Consider the following 26,658-nt stretch of genomic DNA (forward strand, 5'->3'; position numbering starts at 1 on the left):
CACCAACCCATGGAGGCTCATGTCCACCAGTCAGCTCCCTCCTCCTTCTCTATGTCTACACAAAGCTCTCCTGACTTCAGCTCTGGTGGCTGCTACACAGAGGTGGCACCTCCAAGGCTCCTCAAGCAAGAATACGGGGATGCCACAGGAGCGTGTCCAACACGATGTACAGGACTGGCTGTCACAGGCACCTCTGGGGTCTTCAACAGGCTGCCTGACTTGTTCCTGGAGCTGCCATCTCACCACAACTGGGGCACTCAGTAGGCAACCTGACCCAATGTCCCATCATTAAATCAGGATTCCAGCGAATGTGGCAAGAACCCCAAACTCAGTCACTGCTGGATCCAGCCCACACTGGAGTCCACTATTCAAAGAATACCACACAACTCAGCCTGGAGAGCTGTTAAGAAAACCTCAACCTAAGCAGGCATTGCCTCACAAACACTCAACTCAGCTGCTAATGTTTTTCCAGACAGCATACAAAATCAATTTTGCCAGGAAGGATCAGAGGCCACGAATGCAGAGAAGCTCTAGAAGTTTAAATAAGGCATGACAATATGAAAGGTTTGCTGTTTCCAAGCATTTTTTCCTCTTCAGTGCTTAGGAAGGGCCATGGATAAAATGCCATTTGGTCCTCACGTGGATAGAGGGTAAGAATGGCAGCTGGGATGACTCTGGCCTGGGAGAGGAGGTAAAGCCCGGGATACATGAGGATTTCAGAGAGCAACAACGAAAGGAAGGAAGCTGCAAGCGAAGTCACGGGAATACGCTGTCATAGGCACTCAGGCAGAGCACCAGGACAGTGCATAGCCCTTCCCACCAGCTCAGCCTCCTCCAATGAGTCAGTGCTTCCCAGAACAAGGTGGCTGTGCAGCACTTACCCTGTGGCCAGGTCCCCATCCATTGCACAACCTCCAAACCTCATGCTGAATGCCAGCCTGGAATCAGCCCACACTGACTTTCACTGTCTGGGTACCACTCAGCTGGAATGTAAGCCTTACACTGAGGTTTGGATTAAAAAAAAAACCACCTGCAAGGTGTTTTCAGGGTATCTGACATGCTGGGAGAATCCCAGGGACCTCAAAGATGCTACTTTCACCACCAAATTTGAACACCTGCTTTAAGACCCACGAGATGTGATGGTTGGGTTTGTGGTTGAGGAATGCTTCCTTACTGAGCACAGTGCACAATTAAGCACAAAGCCCAACCTCAAAGCCATCTGCAGCTGGGAATGCTCTTCTGCAAAAGGGTTGTTAGGGGCCCAAATTAGACCTCCAGGAAAGAGAAACAAGGAAATCATGACCAGATGCAGCAAGCAGGGCTCAAAAGGAGCTCCCTTCCTCACACATGAGTGGAGGGGGGACATTTAGTCTCCTCAATTCTTTTATCCAAGGAAAAATCAAAACCCCCTTTCCCATTCACTATTGGAAACACTGACTCCCCAAAAACTCAGTATAAGCCCATGCTGTTGGCACTGGAGGTTAGCCACATGTTGGAGAAACATCCACTTCGACTGACTATAACCTGCCAAAACTAAACTACACTTATCCAAGAGCTCCTGCCAAGCCTGGTACTGATGCAGGTCTCCCTTGAGATAGCAACATTCAATTTATTCTGTTCTAATTCAAGAGCTGTTCAGAAAATGGCCTAATCCCTACTCAGCATGGGCAGGTGGCTGAGCTGGCTCGGCCTTACCATAGACTCCCTTCCCCAGGAGCTGCAGGAAGCGACTGACCGCTGTCGCCATCTCAGCCTTGTTCAGATCCAGCAGGGAGACAACCTGGAAGCCCAGAAGCTCCAGAAGACGACGCAGCTCAAACACATCCCTCACAGGAGCCATGAGGTTGGGATGATGCTGGTAGCGGTTGTTGCCCACCAAAAGTGCTATTTTGCCTGTAGCTAAAGCAAAGACCAAGTGAAAAAGCTGTAAATGCTCAGCAGGAGGCAAGATCTCACCTCCTCCCATTGGAGTGAGAATATGGGCAATCTAAGGAAAGAGGCAGCAAGGATAGACTCTAGGCTGCTGCAAGCCTGGAGCACCCTCCAGAAAGCCCTTAGCTTTCTGAACACTTTGACAAAACACACAATCAATTTAACAGAAAGGCTTGAAAAGTTTTCACTTGACAACCAAAATCCCAGGAATGCAGAGGTTCTGCTCTACTTGCCCTACCATGACCACAGGTCTGGTGTGTCAGTGGTGCTTGGGAGGGGGATCCACTGAGCCAGGCTCAGGGGTTCTTTCCCTCATGGGGATGAAGGTGAGAAACCCATGGCTCCTGCTTTGATTTTATCCCCACCTCCCACTGTAAAAAAATGGATTTATGTCGCTCAGTGGCAGTGGGTGCAAGGAACTTTGCCCTGCTCTGAGGAAGTACTTCAAGTAGGGATAAGCTGTCATTTGAACAACACTTGCAAAATCATTTTGCAGGCACAGAGCTTAAGACTCAGTTACTCATTAGGAATAATCTTACTGCACTTGTTGAAAAAGATCAGGGCTTGGCAGGGGATGGGACTCATCTTATGTTGTGCAGCTCTAATCCAAAAGTGCAGAGGCTGTAGCAATGCGATCATAAAGGCTTGAATAGGTCTCAGCAGACCAAGCACTCCCATTCCTCATCCTCCCATCCACCCTGGAGCCTGGCTTTTAATTAAGGGAATAATTGCTCAGGAAGAAAAGATTACGTTACTCACCAAAAAACTTTCCAGAGGCACACATACCTGGGAAAGAAAGAGGGAAATTATAAGCCTGGGTTCAGTAAGCCTGAGCCCAGCACCCAGTGCCAGGTCTGAATTCTGCTCCAACATCCCCAACAATGCACAGCTAGATCAAACACACAAACAATCTGCACAAGCAACATTCTTCAAGCAACTCCTTCATAGCCTGACTGCTAACCTTAAAGACATTGGTCTGATGCTAGGAGGATTTATGAAATCCAGCCTGATTTATGACATCCTGAGAAGCTGGGAAGCAAAGCCCAGAGAAGTGGCAGAACAGGGAAGGAGGGTCAACATGGAGAAGCTCGTACCTGTTGCAACTCACCTGCTACCTTGCTGCAGCAAAAGCAAAGGAAACACAATGACTCAAGGTAATAAAAGCTCCAAAACAGAGTTTCTCGTCAGAAATGTTCAGTGCAGAGGAAGTTGCCCTGTTTGCTTTTGATTGCAGTAATATTCGCAGAGTTTTTCATCTCCCTGTTCTGCCTTTCCTTGTTGTTTTAGCAATTCTGGTTCAGAAAAGCCACCGACTTTGGTCCACAAGCTCTCCTGCCTGAGCACTTCTAGCCTCTCAAAATCATTACTACCCTAACTGCTCCAGCTTCTCCTATTTCAATCAGAAATAAATATAAAAATCCACCCTAGGAGAAAATTCTAGAACCCTACATGCTCTAGAAGAAATTAAGAATAAATTGCATAAATCTCATGGGTCTTGAAGATCCTTGGCCCCTGAACCCGTGTTGCTGATGCACGAGATGCCTGAAAAGCTGCAGAACAAAACCACCCATCCTTTTCCACCTCTGACAGAAGCTCCCCAGCAGTAGCACATTGAACCCAACCCAATCTGGCATCCTTTTCTCACTGTCTGTCCCCCCAGGATGTGTTTTGCCAGCTGTGAGGAGGCAGGCAGAGTGCTCTCTGGCTACACAAGATCAATTTGCACTGTGGAGAAATTTTAAAGCCAGCCTAAAAGGCAGCATAAGAAGCTCATGGCATAGAAAAATCTCTAGGTGGAGTAAAGAGCCAGAAAAGCCAGCCTGTGCTATTCCTGCCTCACATAAGGTAAAGGCAGAGGGCCAAAGCAGCCAGAAGTGGAGCATACCCGTGGCTCTGGGAACACATCCTCCCCCTGGGACCCATCACTGACATAGAATCAGCTCTGAGCTGCCAGCCCAAGGGGCCTGAACCTTCCCAAATAAACACCATCCTCTCCAGCTCTGTATCCGAGCACATCCTTTCACGTCAGTGAGACTGGAAATGAGTAGGGCCATGGGAGCCTGACGTAATTTGGCCTGGAACTGTGAAAGCAGCACCTTGGCATGGCAAGAAAACAGCAGAGAGCAGCTGAGAGCACTGAGCCTGCCCTTACACAGCAGGTGTCTGACACACTACAAGGCCCAGCAGCATCCCACCTGCCGGACAGCGCATCACTGCATCTAGGAGGTTTTCCAACTGCTGCTCCCTGTGCTCCCTCAGCCCCAGTACCAAGGAATAATATTTATCATGGTCCTTGTTCACCAGCTCAGCATCTCCAGAGAGCACCAAATTCCTTTGTCCCCTCTAAATACATCTCACACCAGGTGGTATGCAGCAAAGTGATGTAGGCTGGCTCTGCTCACCGACATGAACATCCACGGCGTTGGTCCAATGCTCTCCATGACTGTTGGAGGCACAACAGAGGTATGTGCCAGAGTCACTGGCCTTGGTGTGGGCAATCTAGGCAGATCAAAAGTTAAATCACATTATTTATGGTAAAAGTCTGAAGCTCCCTGCCAGGATCTGCCAAAGGCATTTGTGTTCATAGAATAAAAAGTATTTTTCCTTCTGTTCGCAGAGACTCAGCCTCACAAAGAATCAGGACAGGGACAAGAACCAGAGCAGCACCAGCTGATGGGGACTCTGGTTCTCCAGCCCAGGGTCCTGCTTAGAGAGGGACTAAAGCCACCAATGAGTCAGGGTGGCCACAGCTCTGTCTATTCAAGCCTTGAACACTCGTTGCTCCACATTGCTGCCTTTCTGGCTCCAGCACAGCACCATCCACCTCCAAAAACAACCTCTTCTTAGTGCCCAGACTGAACTTTCCCATCAGAATTGCAATCTAAGGCCACCATGCAATACCATCTAAGGCCATCTGTAATACCACTGACCACTGCTGAGAAGAGACTAGATGTCTTGTCGTCGTGCCCTTCACGTGATGCCCTGGAAGGAAATCTCCTTTCTTGATTCAAGAAGACAGCACTGACTTACACTCATCCAGACACACAAAATAAAGCCAGCCCCTCTACTGCCTCCCTCTTTTCTGTCAGGACCAACCACATTTCCTTCTATGTCTCCAGAAGGCAGACAGCATTCCTGCAGCTCCATCAATCCAGAGTCCCCTCCACACACAAACAGTAACTGTTCTCGTGTCTCTGCGTAAAAGGGCACAAGAGATGTGCTGACATATCTATGGACTGGTTACCTCTTAGAGGAATATCCACAACTTTGAAAGAAGTCCATAAAACATTCCCCCTTCATGCAGAGTCATCCAGCCAGCTACCAAAGCAGTGGGGTGGTACATGGAGAGCTTTCTCACAACCCTGCAATCAGCTTCTCCCATTACCCGCCTCAGCACCCAAAGCTCCTGTACTATCCCCAGAAAACCTTACCCGGAGTTTTTTTCTCTTCTGCTGCTCCAGCAGGTTCCCATTGCGGTACCACTGGTAGCTGGGGGCTGGGACCCCCATGGCAGCACACTGCAGCTGCAGCGGCTGCCCCAGCTCCACCCGTTGCTCACTGGGGTTGAGGACAATGACCGGTTCTCCTTGCCACAGCTGAGGGGGCAGACCTGCAAGGCAGCAAGACAGAGCTGGTCCTCCCTCCACAGGGACAGCAAACAATGCCATTTTTGACCATCACTACTGCATCTTTTTCCTTGGGGAGCAGGGAACCCTTGGGAGCAATGCCTGTGATAGTAAATGCCACACCAAAGCCCCGCCTCTGGCTTCCCAAAGTTGATCCTTGCCCTTTCCTGCCAAAGGTGCAGTCAACATTCTAAGGTCAACCACACCCTGAGTTACTTTTGGTCAGCTCTGAAGCAGACAGATGGGTTCTTCAAGTCCCAGTACCCAGTATAACTCCGGGAAACCCATGGCAAGCATGAGGTGCAGGTGCATGTGGACGGGGCTTGGAGCAACCTGGTCTAGTGAAAGGTGTCCCTGCCCATGGCAAGGGGAGGAACAAGATGAGTTTGAAGGTCCTTTCCAACCCAAGCCATTCTGTGATTCCATAATACATCAAGAAGGTAAAAGACAGGCTTGTACCTCTGGCAACACACTGATGGACCTCTACCTTCACCCAGTCAGAGAAGACAACATTTCTGTGGAGGTCATTGACTCTGCAGGTGTAGAGCTGGGTCTGCTCTGCAATGATGGGCAAGTCTTCATTGGTTGCTCCAGGAATCAAGCGGCAGTCAGACTAAAGAGAAAACATAGGCAGTGGGCAGCAATTCACTTCTCACTGCTGGCAGCAGAAAGCACTAGGAAGCACCTTGTAAGAGCAACAAAAGTGGAAACCCCTGGTTTCCTCCCTTCCTTCAGCTCCCTCACTGTGTGCAGGGACCCAGCCTGGTGCCATACACAGGGCCATCCCATCCTTACCTGGTACTGACAAAACCACTGGTACTGCAGTGAAGTGTGTCCCTGGGCCCGGCACCGCAGCACAAAGGAATATCCCACCGGGACAGAGACAGAGACTGGCTGCTCCGTTATGGCAATGGCTGTGGAGAAACAGCATTTGGAGGTGGGAACAACACTGCAGCCACAGTTCAGCATCTCACTCTCACCCAGAGGCCACTCATGGTGGGTTTCAAGAGGGACACCCATCCCAGCATGCAGGGAAGATTGGAAGAACAGGGATGCTCTTGTGCCCAGAGAATGTAGAGATGGTTGGATGGATGGATGGATGGATGGATGGATGGATGGATGGATGGATGGATGGTGTATAGGTGGGTGGACAAGAGAAAGGGTGGGTGGAAGGATGGGTGGGTGGATGAATGACGTGGGGCTCTTCTGGGTATTCTCTCAAGTGCCCGGGAGCTGGCACAGTCACTCTGCCCCGTGGTCACTCACCTTCCTGCATCGCTTCTCCGGCGGCTCCTCCCCGGCCTCGGCGGCCGCCGGCTGGGCCCGCGGCGCTTCCTCTCCCCGGGACGCGGCGGTGGCACCTGCGGCGAGGGACGGCGGCGCTGCGGCGGCTCGGGCCGGGCCGAGGGGCCGCTCACCCGGCGCGACGGCCCACGGCCGGCTGGGGGCTGCGGAGCCGGGCCGGGGCCCGCACTCGGCTCCCGCCAGCCCCGCACTTCCGCGCTCCCGGCCCGCCCCGCGCCCGCCGCCACCGGGGGCGGCGCCGCCACCGCCGGGGCCGCGGCCACCCCGCATGGACCGGACCGGACCGGGTCTGTGGCCACCCCGCAAGGACCGGCCCCGCACGGACCGGACCGGACCGGGTCTGCGGCCGCCCCGCAAGGACCGGCCCCGCACGGACCGGACCGGACCGGCTCCGCGTGTCTGGCCCGCTCCGACGGGGATGCTGCAGAACGCGCCCCTCGCCAGGATGCCAGGGCTGCCCGCACCTCCACGGCCACGAGTGACCTCTGCCCCTCGCCAGGGGGGTCCTCACGCCCACCCCCACTGGTGACCTCGCCCCCCTCCTTCCCGTGTTGCCCCCTCCCACACTCCTTACAGGTGACCTCCCCACCGCCACTGCTGCCCTCACCCTCATTCACACGGGTGTCCTTCCCTTCTCCCTACAGTGTGTCGACATCGTGTCCCCATCTCCCCCCTTTACAGGTGTACTTGTCCCTATCCCACAAATATCCTCACCCTCTCCCCACGCGAGTTTTCACCCTCATCCCCACTGATGACCTCACCCAATCCCCACAACAGTCCTTGCCCTTTTGCCACAGGTGTCCTTGTCCCCATTCTGACTGGTGACCTCAGCTATGTACCAGGAGTGTCCTCCCTTCCCCCTCCACTTATGGGTACACACATCTTATGGGTACACTTGCCCATATCCCCATGGGTGTCCTCTGCCCCATCCCCATGGCCATCTTCACCCACATTCCCACTGTGTACCCATGATTACCGCTGCTCTCATCTCCACACCCCCATGCCCCTTGCCCTCACCCCCCAGGCTCCACGGCTGCACTCACGTCTCTCCTGGGGACCACGGCCTGAAAGGTTCATGGTGGAGCCAGCACTGCCAGGGCTGGGTTCGTAGAACCCCCTTCCTCTGAGAAGTCCCCACCAGCTGGGCCGGGCATCTCGAGTGCCCCAGGGGAAGTGGTGCTGGGCCAGCCCTCCGGAGGTTGCACAAGCCCCTCTGGGAAAGAAGGGGCTTTCTTTTTTGGATGGAGGACGCTGTGCCGAGACTTGCACTTGCAAGGTTAGAGCAAGGTCAGGCTCATTAACCCAAAACTCATCACCTTTCCAGAGGCAGCAGGACTGCAAGGAAATTAGCTGGAAATGGTGAATGGAGAGGACAGAGGGTGTCCAGGGAGTGACTGATTGTCATTCCCAAAGAACTCTGAAGTGACTGGGAAGGGAGCATGACACAAAGCTCGGAGGAATGAAGCAGGTCTGGGCTCAGGATATGCAGTGACAAGGGTCTCATTCTCAGGACAGACAAATTCGCATCTGGCTGGCTTCTCCCCGTATTAATTAGTCCTAGGAAGCAGGTTCCCATGGTGCCAGGTGGGGACCAGGACTTCAGCACAAGGGGGACCATGGACCAGTTAGAAAGGAGGCTGTGAGAGACTCTCACTTTGCTGCTGAAATTTCTCTATCCTGTAGCTATGGGCTCACCAAGGAAAAGTGAGGCCATCAGGCATGTCACTCCCAGGTGGCAGCAAGGAAGGGCACAAACAGGGGCATCAGGATGGCAGAGAGAAGCAGCTGTGGCCGAGTGCTCATGGACCCATGCCCTGTGGAGCCCAGGGTAGGGCTGAGCTGTGCCAAAGGGTCAGAGGGACTAAACAAGGCTGAAGGATGCACCTCTAACTGCTGCTTTTCTTTTGTAACAGATGGGGAAGAAGGTGGTGAGAAAAAGCCAAACCTAGCACAACTGGTGGATCGAGGAAGTATTTTCTCCCTCAATGTCCTTTGCTTTGTGCAGAATGAGATAGTGAAACTGCAAAGGCAGGAAAACCTGCTACACCCTGTCCGTTCAATCTGACCCAGAGCAATTCCTGCTCCAACAAGGACCGGTCCCCTCCTTTCAAGGGTACAGGAAAGGAGATGCATAGCATAGGACCTTTCTTTGTGCTCATCTCCCCAGCTGTCTGAGATCACAGAGACCCTCCTTTTTCCTATTTTCTCCAGGGTCCAGCTAGGCATTTGGAAATATGCCCTTGCAGGTTGAAAACCTATAAAGAGCTTTAAATTAAGGTTCTGGCTGAGTATGTGCCAGCAACTCTGCGGCACACGTATGCTGCAGTTATTATCTAGGCAACACACATAGCTGATAAAAATTATCATTAAATTAACTCCAGCACTTTCCCATAGCTAAAGATGACACTTCTGGTTGATGCAGAATCTCTTCAAACAGCTGGAGGTTGCTGTGTTCCCTGTAGACTGTTTCTTCAGGCTTGAGAGAAGGAATCCTTCTCCAAATACCTCCTCAGAAAGCCCATTGTGCTCGTTGTCTGTCAGAGCCCTGCCCTGGCACCATCTGTTAATATTTGGGGAAGAATCAGAGGTGAGAGCTTGTTGTCAGAGTGCAGGAAGAAGCCTGTCATTTTAGAAAGGGAGGAACTTAAGGGTGCAGGATGGGAAAGGGGAGGATAAATTGTGCGAGTGAAGTGAGAAAACATCTGCAGCTGTGTGAGTCAGCGCTGGATTTGGAGGCAGAGGAAGAAAGCTTTGCTAACGAGATCTGAAGCCTCGCTTCTGGCTGGCTCAGGCTGCAGCAGCTGAACGCGTTTCCCCTGGAGCTAGGAGCAGAGGGCACTGTCATTCTCTGAGCAGACTGACGGGAGAGCAGATGCTGTGAGAGGAAGCTGTCTCAGCAGGCAATGGGCACAAGAACCATTCAGAGCTTGAAAGGGCAGAAAAAGAATATAACCCTTGTGCATCTGGGGGGAGGATCAAACACCACAGCAGGCTCTTTCTCATCACATCTGAGCTAAACCTGTGCTCACCATCCAGGCTTTTCTCCACTGATGGGGTGCAGCACTGAACCATGGCATGATCAGGGTGGGAAGGGAGCTCTGGGGGTCTCTGGTCCAGTCCCCCACTCTGAGCAGGACGTCAGTCAGCTGCTCAGCACCCTGTCCTATCCACAGTCTCACAGAATGGCGATTGCCCACCTCTGGGTCCATGTGGAACTGCTTGGTTCCCTTTGCAGAGCAAGTAATTTTCCTAGTATCTAATTAGAACTTTCCTCCTTGCTATTTGCGGTTTGGCCTCTCATTCCATCACTCTGCACCTCTGAGTCTGTGCCCTCCTAAGAGGTAGTGAAGAAAACAAGGAAGTCTCCATTTGTTTAGCCTTTCCCTGAAGCCTAAAACCCAGCTTCTCTCATCCTCTTCTCCAATATCAGGTGTCTGAGCTCCTTCAATCTTTTTGGTGGCCTTCACTGGACTTGATCCAGCATATCAGTGTCTTTCCTGTGTTTGGGAATATGAAACCAGACACAGTTCCAGGCCCAAAGCAGAAATCTGCCTGTTCTGGACACCTTTCTTAGCTAGCCTGGGCTCTGTTCTATCAGATCAATATGCCAAGAGACTGGGCTCATGGTAAAATAATGTGTAATTCATATGCTGGGACTTCAGGTTTCCTGAAATTGTAAGACTTGAAAGTCCTCTTTCTCCTTCCAGAGAAAGGCATGGGAGCAAGAGAATTCCAGCTTGGGACCTCCCAGCCCTGCATCCTACCTCCCACATTTGGGCAACAGCTAGAGCAGAGCAAAGGGTATGAGATCAGGGCATGCACACACAATATTCCTACGCAGCTCAAACATTTTTTGAACTGAAGGTAATATCTTCATACTGCATAAACTTCAGGAGATTTTTTTTCCAAAGATTTGTCCTGTGGATTTTATTAATCCCTGTTGACATTGAACAGCCACAGCCATGTGTGGGAGTAGCCTAAAGCCAAGAGAAGGGAGGAAGCATCTCCCTTTCACTTATTTTATCTCCTGCTAATTTGACTTGCTCTCCTTGTCCCTCTCAGCTGTGTATACCTCAGTCATGGGCACCTCAGTAGTTTCTTCCAGGCTGAAGAATCCCAGTCCACACAGTTACCCTTCATGCAGCAGCCAGTCTGGACATTGGCTTGTCTTTGCTGTCCTTCTCCAAGTTCTGTGTTTGGATTTTTTGCTGTTTTCTGTTTGAGATGGATTATTTCTAAGTGACATTAGCTCACACAGAGCCCACTGCTGCCTATTGAAAATGAGTATGGTGGTTTCTCCCATGGACCATGTCATATTCGTTTTATGCAATTTCATCTGCTGTTTCACTGCCTGGTGAAGGTGAGGCCTTCAGTCAGCTCTCTGGGACCACCCTTCTCCATATTTCCTAGGACCACATCCAAACGTCTTAGTAGGTCCATCTCCTTTGCATTTGCCAAGATCAAACATCCTCTCTGGTATCACAAATCCTGCAATTTACATGCCTGATAATGTGATCACCTGCCACTGTTGTGTGTCTGTGCATACCCCAGTGCCAGTCTCTCTCCAAAGTCATGTTCCAAATCACAGTATTTGCTGTGGAATCAGGAGTGTCCTGCACCAGCTGATCTATCACCTGCCCTGCTGCTTGCTGCCACGTCTGCTTCCTCTCCTGCCCAGGGAGGATCAGCTCTAATCATGTTGCATTTCCTGGAATGGAGCAATTTACCATCATTTCCCTGCTCCTGCCATAATCTCTGCTGTGCAGCCATGGGCAGGCAGCTAATCCACAGCGAGCAGGCAGCTCCATCCATCATTCCAGCGTTGGAGGGATGCGGTGCCACCAGTGACCAGTGATGTGTCTGTAGCGCATGATGCAAGAACTTGACAGAGAAAAGTAGAACAAGAAAATAATTCTATTTTATTACCCACTATATTCTCATTTGGTATTAAATCACTACTAATAATTGTTTGTGACATGTGACAATGCGACAATTGTGACACCTTTTACATCTCTCTTTTGTGCTGTCTATTTTTATGGAGACTGAATAAATACCATCACAGATTTTCTCTTTGACATTCTGGGATAAAAAACAGGCTGCCAAGCCGTAAGACCCTGATGTGAGGATGTGACTGCCATGCCCACACTGAGTGGTGCAACCAGCCAGGGTGGTAGTCTTGTGCCTGCAAGGAAGCTGATGTTGTTATAGCTGATCCTAAGAGATCATAGAACCATGGAATAACCTGAGCTGGAAGGGACCTACCAAGACCATCAAGTCCAACTTCTGTCCCTGCACAGGACAGCCCAACAATCCAACCTTGTGCCTGAGAGCATTGTCCAAAAGCTTCCGGAGCTCTGGCAGCCTTGGGGCCATCACCATTCCTTGGAGAGACTGTGTTCAGTTCCCGACCACGCCCCGGGGAAGAACCTTTTCCTGATATCCAATGTGAACCTGACACAACTTCAGTGCTGCACCGTCCGGTTCTGTCAGTGGTCACCAGAGCAATCTTTGAGGGGTGAGAAATCCCCCGTGGTGGGGAAGCTATTATAAAGAAAAGTTCACTTCTTCCTCAAAAGCTGGACTCGAGCTGGCATGCACGGCAAGAGCGGGAGGAGGAGGAGGAGGAGGAGGAGGAGGAGGAGGAGGAGGAGGAGGAGGAGGAGGAGGCCGGGCAACGGCCGGGCAGTGGCCGCTGCCTCACGATTGACAGCGGCATGTGCGGAGCGTCTATAAACAGCGGTGGTGAGTGACAGGGCGGGCAGCGACGGTCGCGGGGCAGGGCAGCTGCACTCCGGCCATGAGCTCGACCCGCAGGGCCCTCGCGGGCTTCTACGGGCGGGGAACGAGCCACATCGACGGGGCAGAGGAGGCCGAGAGCGCGGCCTGGGCCTCGCGGCCGGACCGACGGAGTTACCTGCTGGGCATCCGGCCCCAGAACAGGTGAGGGAAGGCGCTGCTCTGGGTGCTGTCCCCGAGCTGGCCGCTGCCGTGGGTGCGGTGACAGCGGGCGCGGGGCTGGCGGGGGACACGGGCGGGGGACGGAGGCGCGGGGAGGGCCCTCAGCCAAGCCGTGAGGCTGCTCCGGCCTCAGAGGGAACGCGAGGCCGGCCGGCTGGACATGGTGTAGCCAATGGGCCTGGCCATCCTCGGGGAGCTGCTCCAGGGATGAAAACCAAGCCATGGCTCGGGCTCTCCAGCGGAGCTCGTGTGCCACAGTCCCTCGGTTCCCCAAAGAGAGCTGGGGGTGTCACAGCTGTGGGCAGGGCCGGTGGGCATCGCACATTGTGTATGTCTGGGCGGGTGTGTGAAGTGGTGGAATCATAGAACACAATCATGGAATATCCTGTCCACAAGGATCATCGAGACTGGCTCCTGGCCCTGCACAGAACAACCCAGCAATCCCAGCTGCACCTGAGCTGGTTGTCCAAACACTCCTGGAGTTGTGGCAGCCTTGGAGCCATGACTACTGCCCTGTGGAGCTGGTGACACACTACCTTCTGAGTGAAGAACCCTTTCTTAAAATCCAATAGTCTAATCTATTTTAACCCCCCTTGTACAGCTTCATGCTGGTCCCTCAGCTCCTGTCGCTGGTCACCAGAGACTAATCCGTGCTGCATCTCCTTTTCCCCTCGTGAGAAAGCTGCAGACCTCAGTGAAGTCTCAGTCCAAGTTATCCTTATGAGATCCTGACAAACACGAGTGTCTCCAGTTAAACTCAGGGAACAGCACTGACCTTCCTGCCTTCATTGTAGTGAAGTGGCTCACCAGACAGAGCGAGGGGCCCTCTGGGCTCTGTGTTCGGGTGCCTTATCTTATTGTCAAAAAGGCATTTCTACACTGTAGATAGGGGCTGAGCAGCAATGAGATCAACATTCCTGGGTCAGGAATGGCCTCCGGCACACGGTCTGGGCTAGGAATAAGGCTTTGTTTGCAGGCAGAAGGTATGATAAATATGCTGTCAGCTGTGCCTGACTGAGGTTAGCAAACACAGAATTACAGTGTGATGTGCCAGCAGTGCCCAAGGTGTCAGTGATTGTGTGAAGCATTCAAAAAAGCCTTGAAATTGCTTTGAATTCACTGGGAATGCTGGTCAGTCTATGAGCTCTCCAAATGAGTGTGCCTCTTCCTTGCTGATGGTTTATAAATAATCCATTTCCAGTGTGTCAAGCATTGATGCCTCAAGGAGTCAGACATTCCTAAAAATAAACACAGGACCAAAAGAGATGAAAAAGTGCTGCTTGGAAGTCAGGAATTAAAACTGGGGTAACGCCAAAGTGAAGTTGCCTAAATTCAGTTCCTTTGTGGTAGTATCGTGTCATGCTGGGGTATGAGCTAATTGCAGACTGGTCGCACACTGTGATATCTTCAGCACCACCAAATGCTCACACAGGGTCCACTGCCTGTGGCCTCAGATCATACCGTGAACTGGAAATGTCTTAACTGAGCCCAGTGACTCTGTTCTGTGGATTACAAGCAGAGAGAGCTTTAATAAAGAAGATGTTGAGCTGTTTGGGTTGCCTACAGCTTAACTTTTCTTTTCCTTGACTACGCTCAAATCACAGCTTTAATCAGTTTAACCATAAAGGAGGGTTCATCTATCTTGCAAGTAATTCCTTCAGTGTTCCCAGCTGGATTCCCAAAGTTTCCTCTGTTGAGGACAGCATGGAACAATGTAGCACCCATGCAGACAGTGCATTTGGTATCTTCTGGCTGTACCACTACTTGAGGCTGTGGCTCAGGCGTGCTAAACCTGGCCCTTGGCTGCAGAGCTCTGAGCCCTGAATCTCTTGAATTTGTTGACCTAATGCTGCCGTGGCTGCACCCCAATTTCCATCCGTGAGTACCCAGTTCTGGCAAAGGGACTCTGTGCTGCCCCACTTAAATCAACAGCACATTCAATTTCCACAAAACCTCCAGTCATTTTTCCAACCACTTATGTACATGATTGTCAAAGCCTGTGGCAAGGTAATTTCATTTTGTCTCTTAACTCCACTGTCTGCCCCTTCTGTTGTAAGAAGCAGTGACTAAATAATTGCTGAATGGCAAAATTGGCTTTTCTCTGAGTTCATGGCAACTTCTGGGTTCATTAATGAGTTAGGGAGGAGACGTGTAAAAGTCTGGTTCCCTGCAGAGCCCTGCAAGTGCTGAAGACTTGAGCCAGGATTTTTGGAAACTGTTCTCTAAGATGCAGGGCAAGGGCTTGAATTAAGTGGGGCTTTTTGTGTTGCAATTAAGTAATGTATCATAGCAACTTTGGAAAGCAAGTGAGTGGAATGGTGTAGCAAGGAGAGTTTCGGAAAGCAATTATGACTTTAATTAAATCCAGGAACATCTGGAGAGAGTGCCTGGGAGAACTTGAAAAGTTCAATGAGCAACATGCAGAATAGCAGATAGCACTGAGCAGCTCTCTTTAACACAGAATGGATTTGGATTTGCTGGGTTTGGAGCTAACAAAGGCAATGGGATAGGTGATGCAGACACAGCATTGCTGTGGGAGGCTACTGTAGTGGTTAGAAAAGAAAAATGGATATTCTGATCCAAAGAAAATGTGGATTTTTTCAGGTTTCTCTGTTTCTGTCTTTATATGTATATCTGGAGTATGTTTAACTAAAATATTTGCCTGTTCTGTTCACCGCTTCTTAAAGCAGTAGAAAGCGTAGTAACATGGTAGAGGTACACAAAGACATGGAGAGATCGTTAAGAAAAGAAACTGAGGTTGGAAGTCCTTGCTTCTGGGGTGACTTAGGAACACATTCTGCTCTGCGGTTCCCAGCACAGGAATGGAGATGTTGGAAGAGGAGACACCAAGATTGTCAGAGGGCTGGAGCACCTCTGCTATGAGAAAAATCTGGAATTGTTCATCCAGGAGAAGCTTTTGGGTAACCTAATTATGGCCCTCCAGTACCTGAAGGCAGCCTAAAAGAAGGATGGAGAGAGACTCATTACAAGGGCCTGGAGTGACAGGACAAGGGGGAATGGCTTCAAACTGCCAGAGGGCAGGGTTAGTCGGGCTGTTAGGATGGAATTTTTCCCTCTGAGGGTGGTGAGACCCTGGCACAGAATGCCCAGAGAAGCTGTGACTGCCCCATCCCTGGAAGTGTCCCAGGCCAGCTTGAATGGGGTTTGGAGCAACCTGGGATAGTGTAAGGTGTCCTTGCCCATGGCAGGTGATGGAACGAGATGAGCTTTTGAGGTAACATCCAACCCAAACCATTTTGTGATTCTGTGTCAAGGGAAGTTTGGATGGTCTTACTTGGTCTCCCTAATCCTGTTGGAGGAAAGGGATTTCATGTAAATTGAAGGATATGAATTTGGTAACCAGAACATTATTTTTCTGGGTTTTAACTTGTAGAATTTTTCAAAGGTGGTGCTAAGGGGGCCAAAAGAATAGAGGTGTTGAGAATGACCACAGATAGAACATCATCCTTTTATTAGAAAGAGTATTGAGAGTATTTACTCTTTGGAACTAGCACCCTTTGGAACTAGTCTTTTGTAAGGATTTTCCCTGTGAGCAAACAGCTCGGTGTCTTTCCTTCACTGGTCTTTTAACATAGCTGATATTGGACGATGTGAGGAGCAGCTTATGGCCACAGTGGTGACTTGCCCTCTGCTCTGGTTGCTGACAGGACTTTTTTTGTTTGTTTGTTTATTCTTTGTGTTGTTTTTTTTAAACAAACCTGTTAAGTCTCAAAGCACTTAACTATAATTATTTCATGAAGTGAGAGGAGGAGCTGTCAGTCCTGTCCAGGGCTACCTTTGCTGCATTCATGGGCCACAACTCTCAAGACATCTTTTTAGGTGTCCTTTTTGTGAGAACTACTGACTCTGGAGAGTGTATTGTGCAGAGAGATGCAATTTTATATATAAAACCTTCATTTGATTGCTAGGCAAATCTCTCTGCTGGAAGTGCTCTGCGCCTCTTACCTCATGCAGGTGTCTGCTCCACAGTCTCATTAGAGCATTGCTTCCTTGCTGGAATATCCTTCTACTGTCATAGCTACATCACATACAGATATTTATAGAGTGTAGTGACATTGCCTCTGATCTTTTCTTGGATAACTGTGCTCAGGGTGGCAGTTGAGCTCAGGAGAGGGCCTTGCCACCTGGCTCTTCTGGCTGGAAACCACTGCCAATCTCGTCCCTCTTGCTTTGCGCGTAATATCAAATGAAGGAGCAAGATCTGTTGCTATAATAAAGTGTGCCGGAAACTGGGGAGCACTTGGTTCCTGAAAAGCAGGTTTACTTCAGTCGAGGTCCTTCTTTAGCAGCTGAGCAGCTGTAATGTCCAATGGGACTTTGCTTTTGGTGAGGAGTGGTGTAACCCCCTGCTCAGATGCCAGCTGAGGCACCTGAGAGCACTCAGTCAGTTTGATTTGTGGGATAGAAGTGTCCCAAACTCTGGAAGGAGGGACAGCCAGTACCCACTGGAAAGCTAAAGGCATCAATGACTCATCTCCACACCCTGTGACCCGTAGGACAGAGGCATCTATTTCCCATTGCTGTAGTGACTTGCACAGGGGTGTCTGCTTTGTGTGGAGCTCCTCGGTAGTTGTGCACTCTGAGTAACAGTCCTCAAGAATTCCAGAGGGAGATTTTTCGGCTCCCTTTCCGTAGCTTCCTGTCCATATGTCCATATCCCCTAGAAAGCCAAGTGGAACTGAATGTGTAGGCTGATGAGCTGATGCCCTTCAAGGCCACTTAAGAAACAGAGTATATCAGATGTGAAAACTGTGCTTTTCTCAGGAAACCTCATAAAAGGAGGTTCCCAGGCCAGGGATACCATTGTGTGGAGGGGGAAGAGTGTGGTCATCTCCAAACAAGGTACCTCTCATGCCACAGCAGAGGCAGTTCCCAGGAGATGGAATTAAAACCTGCTCTACCCTTGCTCTCTTTTGATGAGGGGAGGAAAATCTTGAGTGATTAAGGTTCTTATCTCACACTGACTCAGTCTCACACTTCACAGCATCACCTGGTCCAAGAAGAGGATGGTGGAAGGGCTGTTACAGGAAATTCTATTTTCATTTTTTACTTTGTGTCATGAGCTGCCAGGAGGATGTCACATTTCCTGGGCGTCTCATTGTCCAATATTTACTTGGCCTTTATTTTTTTCCATTTCTCATTCCTTGGTATGTTTCTAAGTTTAATTTGGACCATAGAGGTAGCAATAATTCAGAGTTAAAATACACAAACCTGAGCCATCTACAGAGGCTGATACAGGAATGTGTAACTTTATTGTTTTCCACCTTCTCTGTTAATGAAATCTAGCCTGAATTGTTACACTTAAGTCTGTGTTCATCTCAACAAAATTAAATTACTTGCAGAAAAAATTGCCACATTTCTGCATCTCTGTTATCGATTGGGTCTGTGACCTTGACAAGAAAAGACTCAATACATCTGTTTTCCAGTCTGTGAAATAACAGTGTGTCTTGTACAGCAACACAGCACTCAGAGCTGCTTTATCATGGGCCTGCTGATAGTTCCTGCCATGGTATATGAACAGCAGCACACTGGTTCTGTGTGTGCAGGGAGTGCCTGATAAGGAGCGGGACACATGGCAGGAAAGCAGCTGTGAGCACAACCATGCATACATGAAAGCCTCAGTATTTGCCTTTAAATGTTGAAAAGGGTTCACCGCTGACAGCTGAGGCAGGATTCCAAGTGGCTTGTATTTGTCTGAAGTAGTATTAACCTTGAAGGCAGGCAAGTTCATAGGAAACCTTATACTTGTAAGTCTGCATGTGCAAAACATGCCCAGTAATGTCACAGAGCAGAGAGCCAGGAAGGGGAATATCTGTAGGAAAGTGCCAGTCCCTCTGTCCAGCTCCTGGGATGGACAGGCTGCCCGGCTCTCCATGGGCTTCCCCAGGAGCTTTGGTGCAATGCTGATTCCCTCAAAACATTACTTGGATGTGTCAGCTTTGCTGTCATGGACACATTTTGCTGTTTTTTTCCTTCACTGGATGGGTTGTGTGGGTCAATTTTCATGCTGTGGAAGAGCACTGAAAAATACTGATCACTGCTGCATCTCAAGCAGCTTGAGTTCAGATGCTTGTCCATATGATGGGTACATATGTACATATGGATGGATACATAGGATGGAGCCACTGTCAAGCCTATCTCAGGGTGTCCTGAGCTCTTGTTCACTTCCATGTGAGAAATGAACTGGAAGGAGAAAGATTTCTTTATCTCAGTGATAAGAAATACCAAAAGAGAGTAATTTCATGGATGATTGCATGAGAGGGTTAAAAAAGGTGCCAGACTGAAAATCTATGTTTTTCAAGCAGTTAACTTTTTAGTGCCAGTGGATGCCAGCCCAGACCATCAACTTGAGTGGTTAAAAAAAATGAGTGGTGTTGACAGTTCTGCCTCCTGCCCTTGCAAGACTGAAATTTGGCAAGTGTGTGAAAAATGAGGAAGGCTGTCTTCACTTACAAAGAAAATCATGAGTAGTTGAAGTACTAAAGCCTTTAAGAGGACGATAAATGGCCAAAGGAGTTTGGAAGCATATGATAAAATGAAGTTTAACAAAGAATTGAGACTGGTAGAAGGGATGTGTTGGACAGGTCTAAGGCTATGGTCCAGTGCTTAAGAACAGTTCTGTATTTTCAGAACTAACTGATAAAAAGCTGAGCTTCTCTTCATCAATGGGAGGTGCCTGAGGAGGCTTCATCCCATTGGTGCTGGACATGCCTGGAGCAGACCTTTCTGAAGTCCACTTCTCCAACAGAAGGAGAGGTTATACTTGAGGCCTTGATTCACTACTTTTGATGTGTTCCTCAGGATAACATAAGCATTTGCCTTTATCCAGTAACTGTAATGGCCCCGAGCTTGCTCAGGGGAGACACATCCGCTGCTGATGCTGCATTTCATTACCAGAGCCTTGTGCTGTGTGTACCACTAAGTCCCTGGGGAGCACAGACAGCCCAGTCCCAGAGAGGATCAGAACAGGCACACTGAAGCATCTGGTGCCCTGCTCAGGAGCCCCATGTTTCCAGCAGGGTAGATTGAGTTCTGATGTAGCTGTGCTGTCACAGCTCTACTTGGATATTCTGGAATGTAATTGAAGTGAAGCGCCAGCTGCCTGCAGGCAGGGCTGTGCTGGCTGCAGGATCCACAATTTGATCATTGCTCTCTGGGGCTTAAATCTCTAGTCTGAAAAGCAAATTTAGCATATTGAGGTTAAACTTCAATTAATACATGATGGCCTTTTTCTTCTGCTAATATCAAGAGACCCTCAAGAGACCCTCAGTTCAGTGTTCAGCACTGTCTCAGGATGTGCAGTGAATAAAGCCCATGTTGTCTTAATACTGGGGATTAAAAAAAAAAAGCACTGTCAGTGCTTACTGTTTGATCACATCCATGAGCACAATGGCTTCATGGCACAAGCAGCCTTTGTTCTGACTCTTGCAATTTTCTTTACGTCCAAGCCAAGATACACCCCTGTTTGTCTTATGCAAGAAATCATGATTAAAACCACACTACTGCCTACACTAGCATTCTAGCTAGCAAGAATTTTGAGAACTTCCCTTTAAGAAGGTCTTTATTATTTCTGGAGGGTAAAAAGATGCTTTTTCTTTGCAGTGGTAAGCAAAATGTTTTGAGACAAGTTAAAGCCACAAGTTATGTTTCCAGACAGACGGAGGTGCTGGGGGCAGCCTAGAGCACAGGGATACAGCTGCCCCTGGGATCACTTTGGGTGGATGTGCTTGGGAGGAGTGTGGGAGGAGGAACCTGGATCCCCAGGGGGTCAGGACAGGGTGAGAGCAGCAGCTCTAGACGCTCTGAGGGTGTCTGTGAGTGTTGAGGATAAGGTGAGGTGCTGGTCAGTAAGGCAGATAACACAGAGCTGTGCCTGGCACTGCCAGAAAGGACATGGAGCTCACACGGATGTTGCAAGAGGTGGAAGGACACAGCTCCTCTGTCTGGCTTCTCCCATGGACCAGCACAGCAGATGAAAGATGGATCAGGTGAGTGAGTGATCCTCAGCCTGTTACTGTGAGCATTTGATTTTCCCAGATGGATCACTCCCAACCTGCACATCCTTTGGCTGCATGACTGGCAATTGGCACTGGGAACGGACCAGAATTCTGTGGTTGGGGGTGGAGAGGGTGAAGCTGTTGCCAAAAGGCCTAGTGCCACCCATGTTTGTTGGGTTAAAGCTGCTCCTGAGCAGCAGTCCAAAACTTCTGCTGTCTTTGCTCTCCCTGAAGAAGAGTCAGTGAGCCCTTCAGGTTTTTCTTCTCAAAGAAAATATGCAATTATTTGTGTAAAGTGTCAGGACTTCAAGCTGAGCTACTTTTTTCCTTAGTGTTCACATGGAGGTTCTGCCTCCACAGGTGGAATGTACAGTTGGCAGGAGCAGTTTTCAGAGTCTCTCTGTGGTCATTTTTAGGGCAAGACTTGGAGTCCTGCTGGCTTCCACATGACTGGGACTCACCCATTTGGGTAGGAGACCTGAAGAGGTGCACTTTCAGGTGGCCCTCCATGTCGTTCTTTCTGCTGTCTTCTGTAGCACCATCCTAGAGCACTGGAGTTTGGTGGTTCACTGGTCTTCAGAACAGAGGCTGAGAAGGTTTGATCTCTGCATGTAGGGATGTGGCAGTCTGGCTTGGTACATCCCAGAGGGGATGCCCATGCTGCAGTCATTTCCAAGGCTATACGGTGAGGTTGTTGCATAGGCATAACACGTACCTCAGTGCAATTAAATCACTGAGCTTGCATGCTGCTGAGTAGCTTGTCCCTGTTAATTTTAGACTTTTGATTGCCATGTGAGTGAGCTCAAGGCTTGAGGAACTCTTCCTGATTGCTGCAGGTCAGGCACAGAGGTTGTTTCCTACAGCCTGCAAGGGGCTGCTGCCACAGTCTGGCAATGTGGCCCTTTGACTAGGACACGAGTCCCTGAAGACACTCCTTTGGGAGAGCTGGTGGCCACTGGTAAGTAGCTCATCAAGATGTCTTGTGCAGGACTTGGTGTTTGATTTTGTTCCCTGAATTGGTTAATGCTACTACACCCTCCCACGGGGAAAATGAAACATGTAGATTCTTCTGAAGTCTGCTTCTGTTATGTTATTTTAATGTTTTGCCAGACTTTAGTGATTTGATTGGCAAGCTGGAAAGCAATGTGATCAGAGAGTTTTCAGCTTCTCCCAGGAGCTGTCCTTGGAAGCACAGAGGGCACGCAGCTCAGGCCACCTGCTTGCCAGCAGAGAGTGGGGCTGGTCTCGTCCATACTCCCGCCTGCGTTTAACTGGACGTCTCCTGTGGTGGAGTTGCCTGCTTTAAGCACAATGCTGCGGATGGTGCATGGAAGGCTCAAGGTGCTGCTTCTTGGAAACCTACTTGTATAAATGTCCTGACACTGATTCTCTGTGGTTAACGACCATTTCATTTTTACAGCCTTTGATTTCAATTGACAATGTGGCTTGCTCGTCCTGGCAGGCAGCCTAAGGCAGCTGTACCTTCTTTTAATAGGAACTCTGACCTCTGCAAAATGACTCATCATTAATATGTCTCTGTAACAGTTTGTTTATTTCAGCTCCTTTCCGTGCTTCTCTCTCTAATGGTTTTTATGCTGTTTTTTGCTTAGCTTATCAAGCAGCAGATTCTCTCCCTCCAATTTAGGAAGGTAAAACTACATTGCATTAAACTGCTCTGACCAAACACTTTTTTGAATCTGTCTGCACGTGATTAATGTGTAGTGCTTTGGTACTAATTAATTAATCAGTCGAGAGCCCTGAAGTGATCTAACAGCCTCATTCTGCATGATTTGATCCCTAATATTTGCTTGAACTGCAGAAAGAAAAGTGAATGCTCGTCATAATTCCTGTATTAAGGAGCAAGAAATATTCCTCTTTCTTAGCCGAAGGATGGGTGTTCAGCTACTTCTTTATATTAAAGTGAGACTTCCATACAGAGACATTAAAAATTAGATGTGTCTGCCCTGAGACATCCAGAGAAAAAAAATTTCTTCCCCCTGCAACTGTTGTGAGGATCCTCATTCACTTGGACTCTGCCCCAAAATGCACTTGTACAGTTGTAATTTGCCTTTGGCAAAAGAACACATTTGGAAATCAGTTGGGATTTCTGGTTTACTGGAGTGGCAGGTAGAAGAATGGTACTGTGGAGGGAAAGGCCTCTCCAGAACACTTCTATAAATCCGGGATTTCTAACCAAAAAGTCAGAAAACCATGACAAGAGGAACATACTCCTCAAATCTCCTTTTCCAGCAGGCTTTTGTATGGAAATCCCTCTTTAATTGAAAAGGCTACTGAATTGCCAGGGGTCTCTTCTAGGCTCCAGGGCTTTTTCTACCCCGAAGATGCAGCTCCAGGAAGGCCCAAATAAAAAGTGGCTAGTGTTTTGTGTCCAGTTCCTCGAATACTCTGCATTACTGGTTTAGAAAGCAATTTGAATTGGACAAGCCTCCTTGCAGCTGGAGTGAGTCAGCTGAGAGCCCCACAGTGCCAGAGCCTTCAAATCCTGCTGTGACCAACACAATGGTTTCTTTGAAAGACTCAATAGACCTTCCAGGCTTCCTGCCAAGTGTCATTGGGCAAGTTTCTGATGCATCTGCCAAGCCTGTGGAGCCCCCAGCTTCCGACTGCAGCTGCTTTCCAAAGCCATTCAGTAGCCTTTGCTGTATGTGTTTCACCTTGTTGTGGGATTTGCACTGAGTGGACCAGACTTATTCCTGGTGCTGCCTGCTGGTGCCAGTGGCACGGTGCTGGGACTAAACTGGGTCCCAAGATCCATTATGTGTGTGTGCAACACTTGATGATAAGATGCTGATCTGGTTGCTCTCCTGCTGGGGTATGAAATGTTGGTTGTTGCTTGGGAAATTCCTTTATATGGATCTGAAAGGCATTTACTGGTATGGGGTGGGGGATCTGTATTGAAGGGAGTATCAAAACCCTACCAGTAACTGCCTTGTCCTGGATTGTCTGCCTTGCTCTGTGGAAATGGGCATTTTTTTCCTGGGATTGGAATTTGGAAAGGTTGCTCTGGTTTGAAATGGCTTTTAACTCCCACAGCCCTTTCCTGGCCCGACAGCTGAGTGAAGAGTTGCTTGCCAGGGCCAGTGTCCTATTAACCATTGATTTTCACAGAAAAGAGTCTGAGCTGTGGAATCTGTTATTTTTATCCCATCCCACACATGTTTAGAAAGAGACCATGCTTATAAACCTCATTCAGTAGATGAATCAGGTTTGCAACATCCTATCCTGACCCTCATGCAACACAAGGTACCTGGGAGCTGGGTGAGGTTCCTGCTGCATCCCAGTGGGTTGTTACTCAGGGATTCATCTCCCTGCATCTCTTACTAACCCATTCTAGCAGGAAGGCAGAGGGAAAGTAATGACACTGCAGCCTCCAGGTGAGTTTTCAGAGTGGATGAAACAGGCAGTTGCTGTGGCTGTAGCTCTCCTGACACCTTCAGCCATATGTGCTTAGTCCCTGTCAGTGCACCTGCCCTTGCTAGGCCATGTAAATGAGGGGGTTTTTGGTTTGCCCTGAACCAGCTTGCTTCCTTAGCAGGTAGAGCACTGGTGGCAGCAGCACCAGCCTCCTGCCTGCAAGGTGGGGCTGCTTCTGAGGCTGGGGTCCTCCTCATGGAGCCCTCACCACACACTCTGAATCCTTCTGCTAATGGTGGAGCTGTGTCAGGAGTGGTTTGGGCATTTGTTCCACCCCTTGCATGTTTCTGGAAGCTGATCACTTGTTTAAGGAATGTCTTTCACTGCTGAAAATGATATAAATAGAGCTGTCAGCTACCGGTTCTCATGCACTATTAGCTGTTTCTCCCAATGTCTTTTCACTTGAGACCTTGGGGTCCCCTCTCCTATAATAAATGTGTAGAGTTTTATTTGCAGAGGGAAAAATGAAATCAGAAGCTCTTCCCTTCCAAGAGCCTCAGCATTATCTGAATTAAAACCCAATCTGGAATTAAATAATTTCCCTTTATTTAAGAAATCTCAGATTTTCTGGGACCTCTCTCAGTGATCTTGCAGCAGGGTTGGCAGTGGTGGATGAATATGGTGATTTATTGCACTCGTTGAACAGTGCTGAAGTACCTGAAGAATCCATGGTCTGCTTTTGAGCATTATAGATTGCACTGTTAGGATTGTTCTGGCTATTTCAGCATCCCAGCACAAACATCGAGGTTAGAGCCTGAACTGGAGCAGGAAGTGTGGGTGCCTACCTGCAACAGTAAGGGGTTAAACAGGGAATTCCTTCCCAGCTAGTTCCCTGGCTTCAGAAAGCTGCTAGCCCAACTCAAATCTTCCTCAGTAAGCTGTCCCACAGCTGGCAGCTTATTCTAAGAGGGCTACTGTGTTCAGGAGACATGTTCAATTCACACTTGGCCTGAAATGACACAAATTCTTCACAATTAAAAGAAAATCCCAGTGAACAGAATAACTTTAGAAACATTAATAGTTCAGAACTGGGAATTGACTTCGTTAGGCGGAGCTCTAAGCTTGCTGGCTGGCCAGAGAGATGTTTTGGTATAATCAAGAGCTAAAATGGGTCCTCATTCATCCAGTGGGTCAACATTCATTGCCCCAATAGCCATAAGGGCTAAGACAAATGGAATGGCTCCCAAATGTCACTGTAAATTGACAGTCATCTTAGGAGAGAGAAATCAGTCAAATGCCCTCACACTGAACTGGACTTGTGAGCAAGTGTAGGGATGATGGGAGGGAAGAGGGCGTGGGTAACAAGGACACAGGCTGCTGAGGTAAGACACAAGGTGGATCCTTTGGTTTTTCTGGTGCTTTTATCTCTAAGAAATGCTTCTTGAATCTTCCAGGAGCACCTTCTGCGCAATCATTTCTCAGCTGACGGAGGAAACACAGCCACTATTTGAAACCACTATCAAATCCCGTGCTGTGTCCGAGGACTCTGATGCTAAATTCACGTGCATAGTGACAGGTAACAGTGTCTTCAGTGAATAACCTGGTCCTGCCTCACCTGCTGGACTTGTGCCAGTTAGACTTTGCAGCAAGTGATAACAAGCCCACTGTTGTCAGAATGCCAAGCAGAGGTTCAGCAATTGCATGGTAATTTCAGCTTCAGTTTAGGGGAGGTGGGAAACACCTGAGAGTGTAAAGAGGCAAAGGCATAAGCTAACATCTCAAACAAGGCAAATAAGACCAGAAAATGGGATATGCTGGTTACTGCTTGGACCAGCTACATTTTATTGTCCTAATCTCTGCTTCTCTAATCCTGTACTCCATAACTCAGGAATGTGCAGTTTTGAAGACTAAGGCTGTTGTGCTGGAACCAACACTGCTGGCTGTAGATCGTTAGAGCACAACTGCATTTGTATCAGTGATAAACTCCTGTGTCTGTCAACATCTGAAATAAAAGCTGGTCATTGTCCAGTGAGGTAAAATTTCCCATTGGGCAGGAAGGGGTTAAGTCAAGAAGAAGAGGAGGAGGAGGAGGGAGAGGCCAGAGCCAAAAAAGAGGGCTGGTGCTAAGGCATTATGGCATGACAGCCTGTTGGTGTAGAGGCAAGTTCCTCATTTGCTGATGAGATTTTTGTTCTTTAAATATGGAGACTCTAAAGTCTCTTCTCTTGGTGTACTTGTTAACAACTCCATGGTCCTTCCTGACCTCACTAGTTTTAATTACTCCAAGAGATTGCTCTGTGAGAGACATGAAACAAGTTGGTACGTTTTCGGGGGAGGAGACTCTCTCCAGTGAGCCTCTTAGGCACAAGGTCCAAAGCTTTCCTAAGTAAATCTGGTTTGCTGTTAGAAACAGGCTGGAAATAAGGAAGCACAGTCTCAGTTCT

General features: G+C 49.0%; 2 protein-coding genes across 7 annotated transcripts in view; one reads left to right on the forward strand and one right to left on the reverse strand.

Annotated features, from left to right (window-relative positions):
* Positions 1 to 8,036, reverse strand: part of LOC131583350 (mucosa-associated lymphoid tissue lymphoma translocation protein 1-like) — a 28,003-nt gene extending 19,967 nt beyond the window's left edge. For 3 of the 4 annotated variants that reach the window (XR_009278499.1, XR_009278498.1, XM_058847350.1), the window contains exons 1-7: positions 6,825 to 7,055; positions 6,354 to 6,472; positions 6,018 to 6,171; positions 5,364 to 5,542; positions 4,335 to 4,431; positions 2,692 to 2,718; positions 1,696 to 1,899 (exon numbers count right to left, since the gene is read on the reverse strand). Coding sequence is in view for 2 of the 4 variants with exons in the window: in XM_058847350.1 (XP_058703333.1) it covers positions 1,696 to 1,899; positions 2,692 to 2,718; positions 4,335 to 4,431; positions 5,364 to 5,542; positions 6,018 to 6,171; positions 6,354 to 6,472; positions 6,825 to 6,834 (790 nt within the window). In the remaining 2 variants the exon portion in view is untranslated. Of the gene's footprint in view, positions 1 to 1,695; positions 1,900 to 2,691; positions 2,719 to 4,334; positions 4,432 to 5,363; positions 5,543 to 6,017; positions 6,172 to 6,353; positions 6,473 to 6,824; positions 7,056 to 7,906 lie in introns of those variants that run through there. The other variant, XM_058847351.1, reaches the window with a different exon arrangement.
* Positions 8,037 to 12,598: 4,562 nt separating this feature from the next.
* ALPK3 (alpha kinase 3) overlaps positions 12,599 to 26,658 on the forward strand; it is a 32,610-nt gene continuing 18,550 nt past the window's right edge. The window contains exons 1-4 of one of the 3 annotated variants that reach the window (XM_058847339.1): positions 12,664 to 12,803; positions 21,950 to 22,180; positions 22,450 to 22,488; positions 25,669 to 25,790. In XM_058847339.1, coding sequence (XP_058703322.1) covers positions 22,167 to 22,180; positions 22,450 to 22,488; positions 25,669 to 25,790 — 175 coding nt within the window. In that variant the 5' untranslated portion in view covers positions 12,664 to 12,803; positions 21,950 to 22,166. Of the gene's footprint in view, positions 12,804 to 21,949; positions 22,181 to 22,449; positions 22,489 to 25,668; positions 25,791 to 26,658 lie in introns of all 3 variants that reach the window. The other 2 variants (XM_058847337.1, XM_058847338.1) reach the window with 2 other exon arrangements.

The sequence above is a fragment of the Poecile atricapillus genome, chromosome 11 (genome assembly GCF_030490865.1).
Source record: "Poecile atricapillus isolate bPoeAtr1 chromosome 11, bPoeAtr1.hap1, whole genome shotgun sequence".
Classification (NCBI taxonomy): Eukaryota; Metazoa; Chordata; class Aves; order Passeriformes; family Paridae; genus Poecile; species Poecile atricapillus.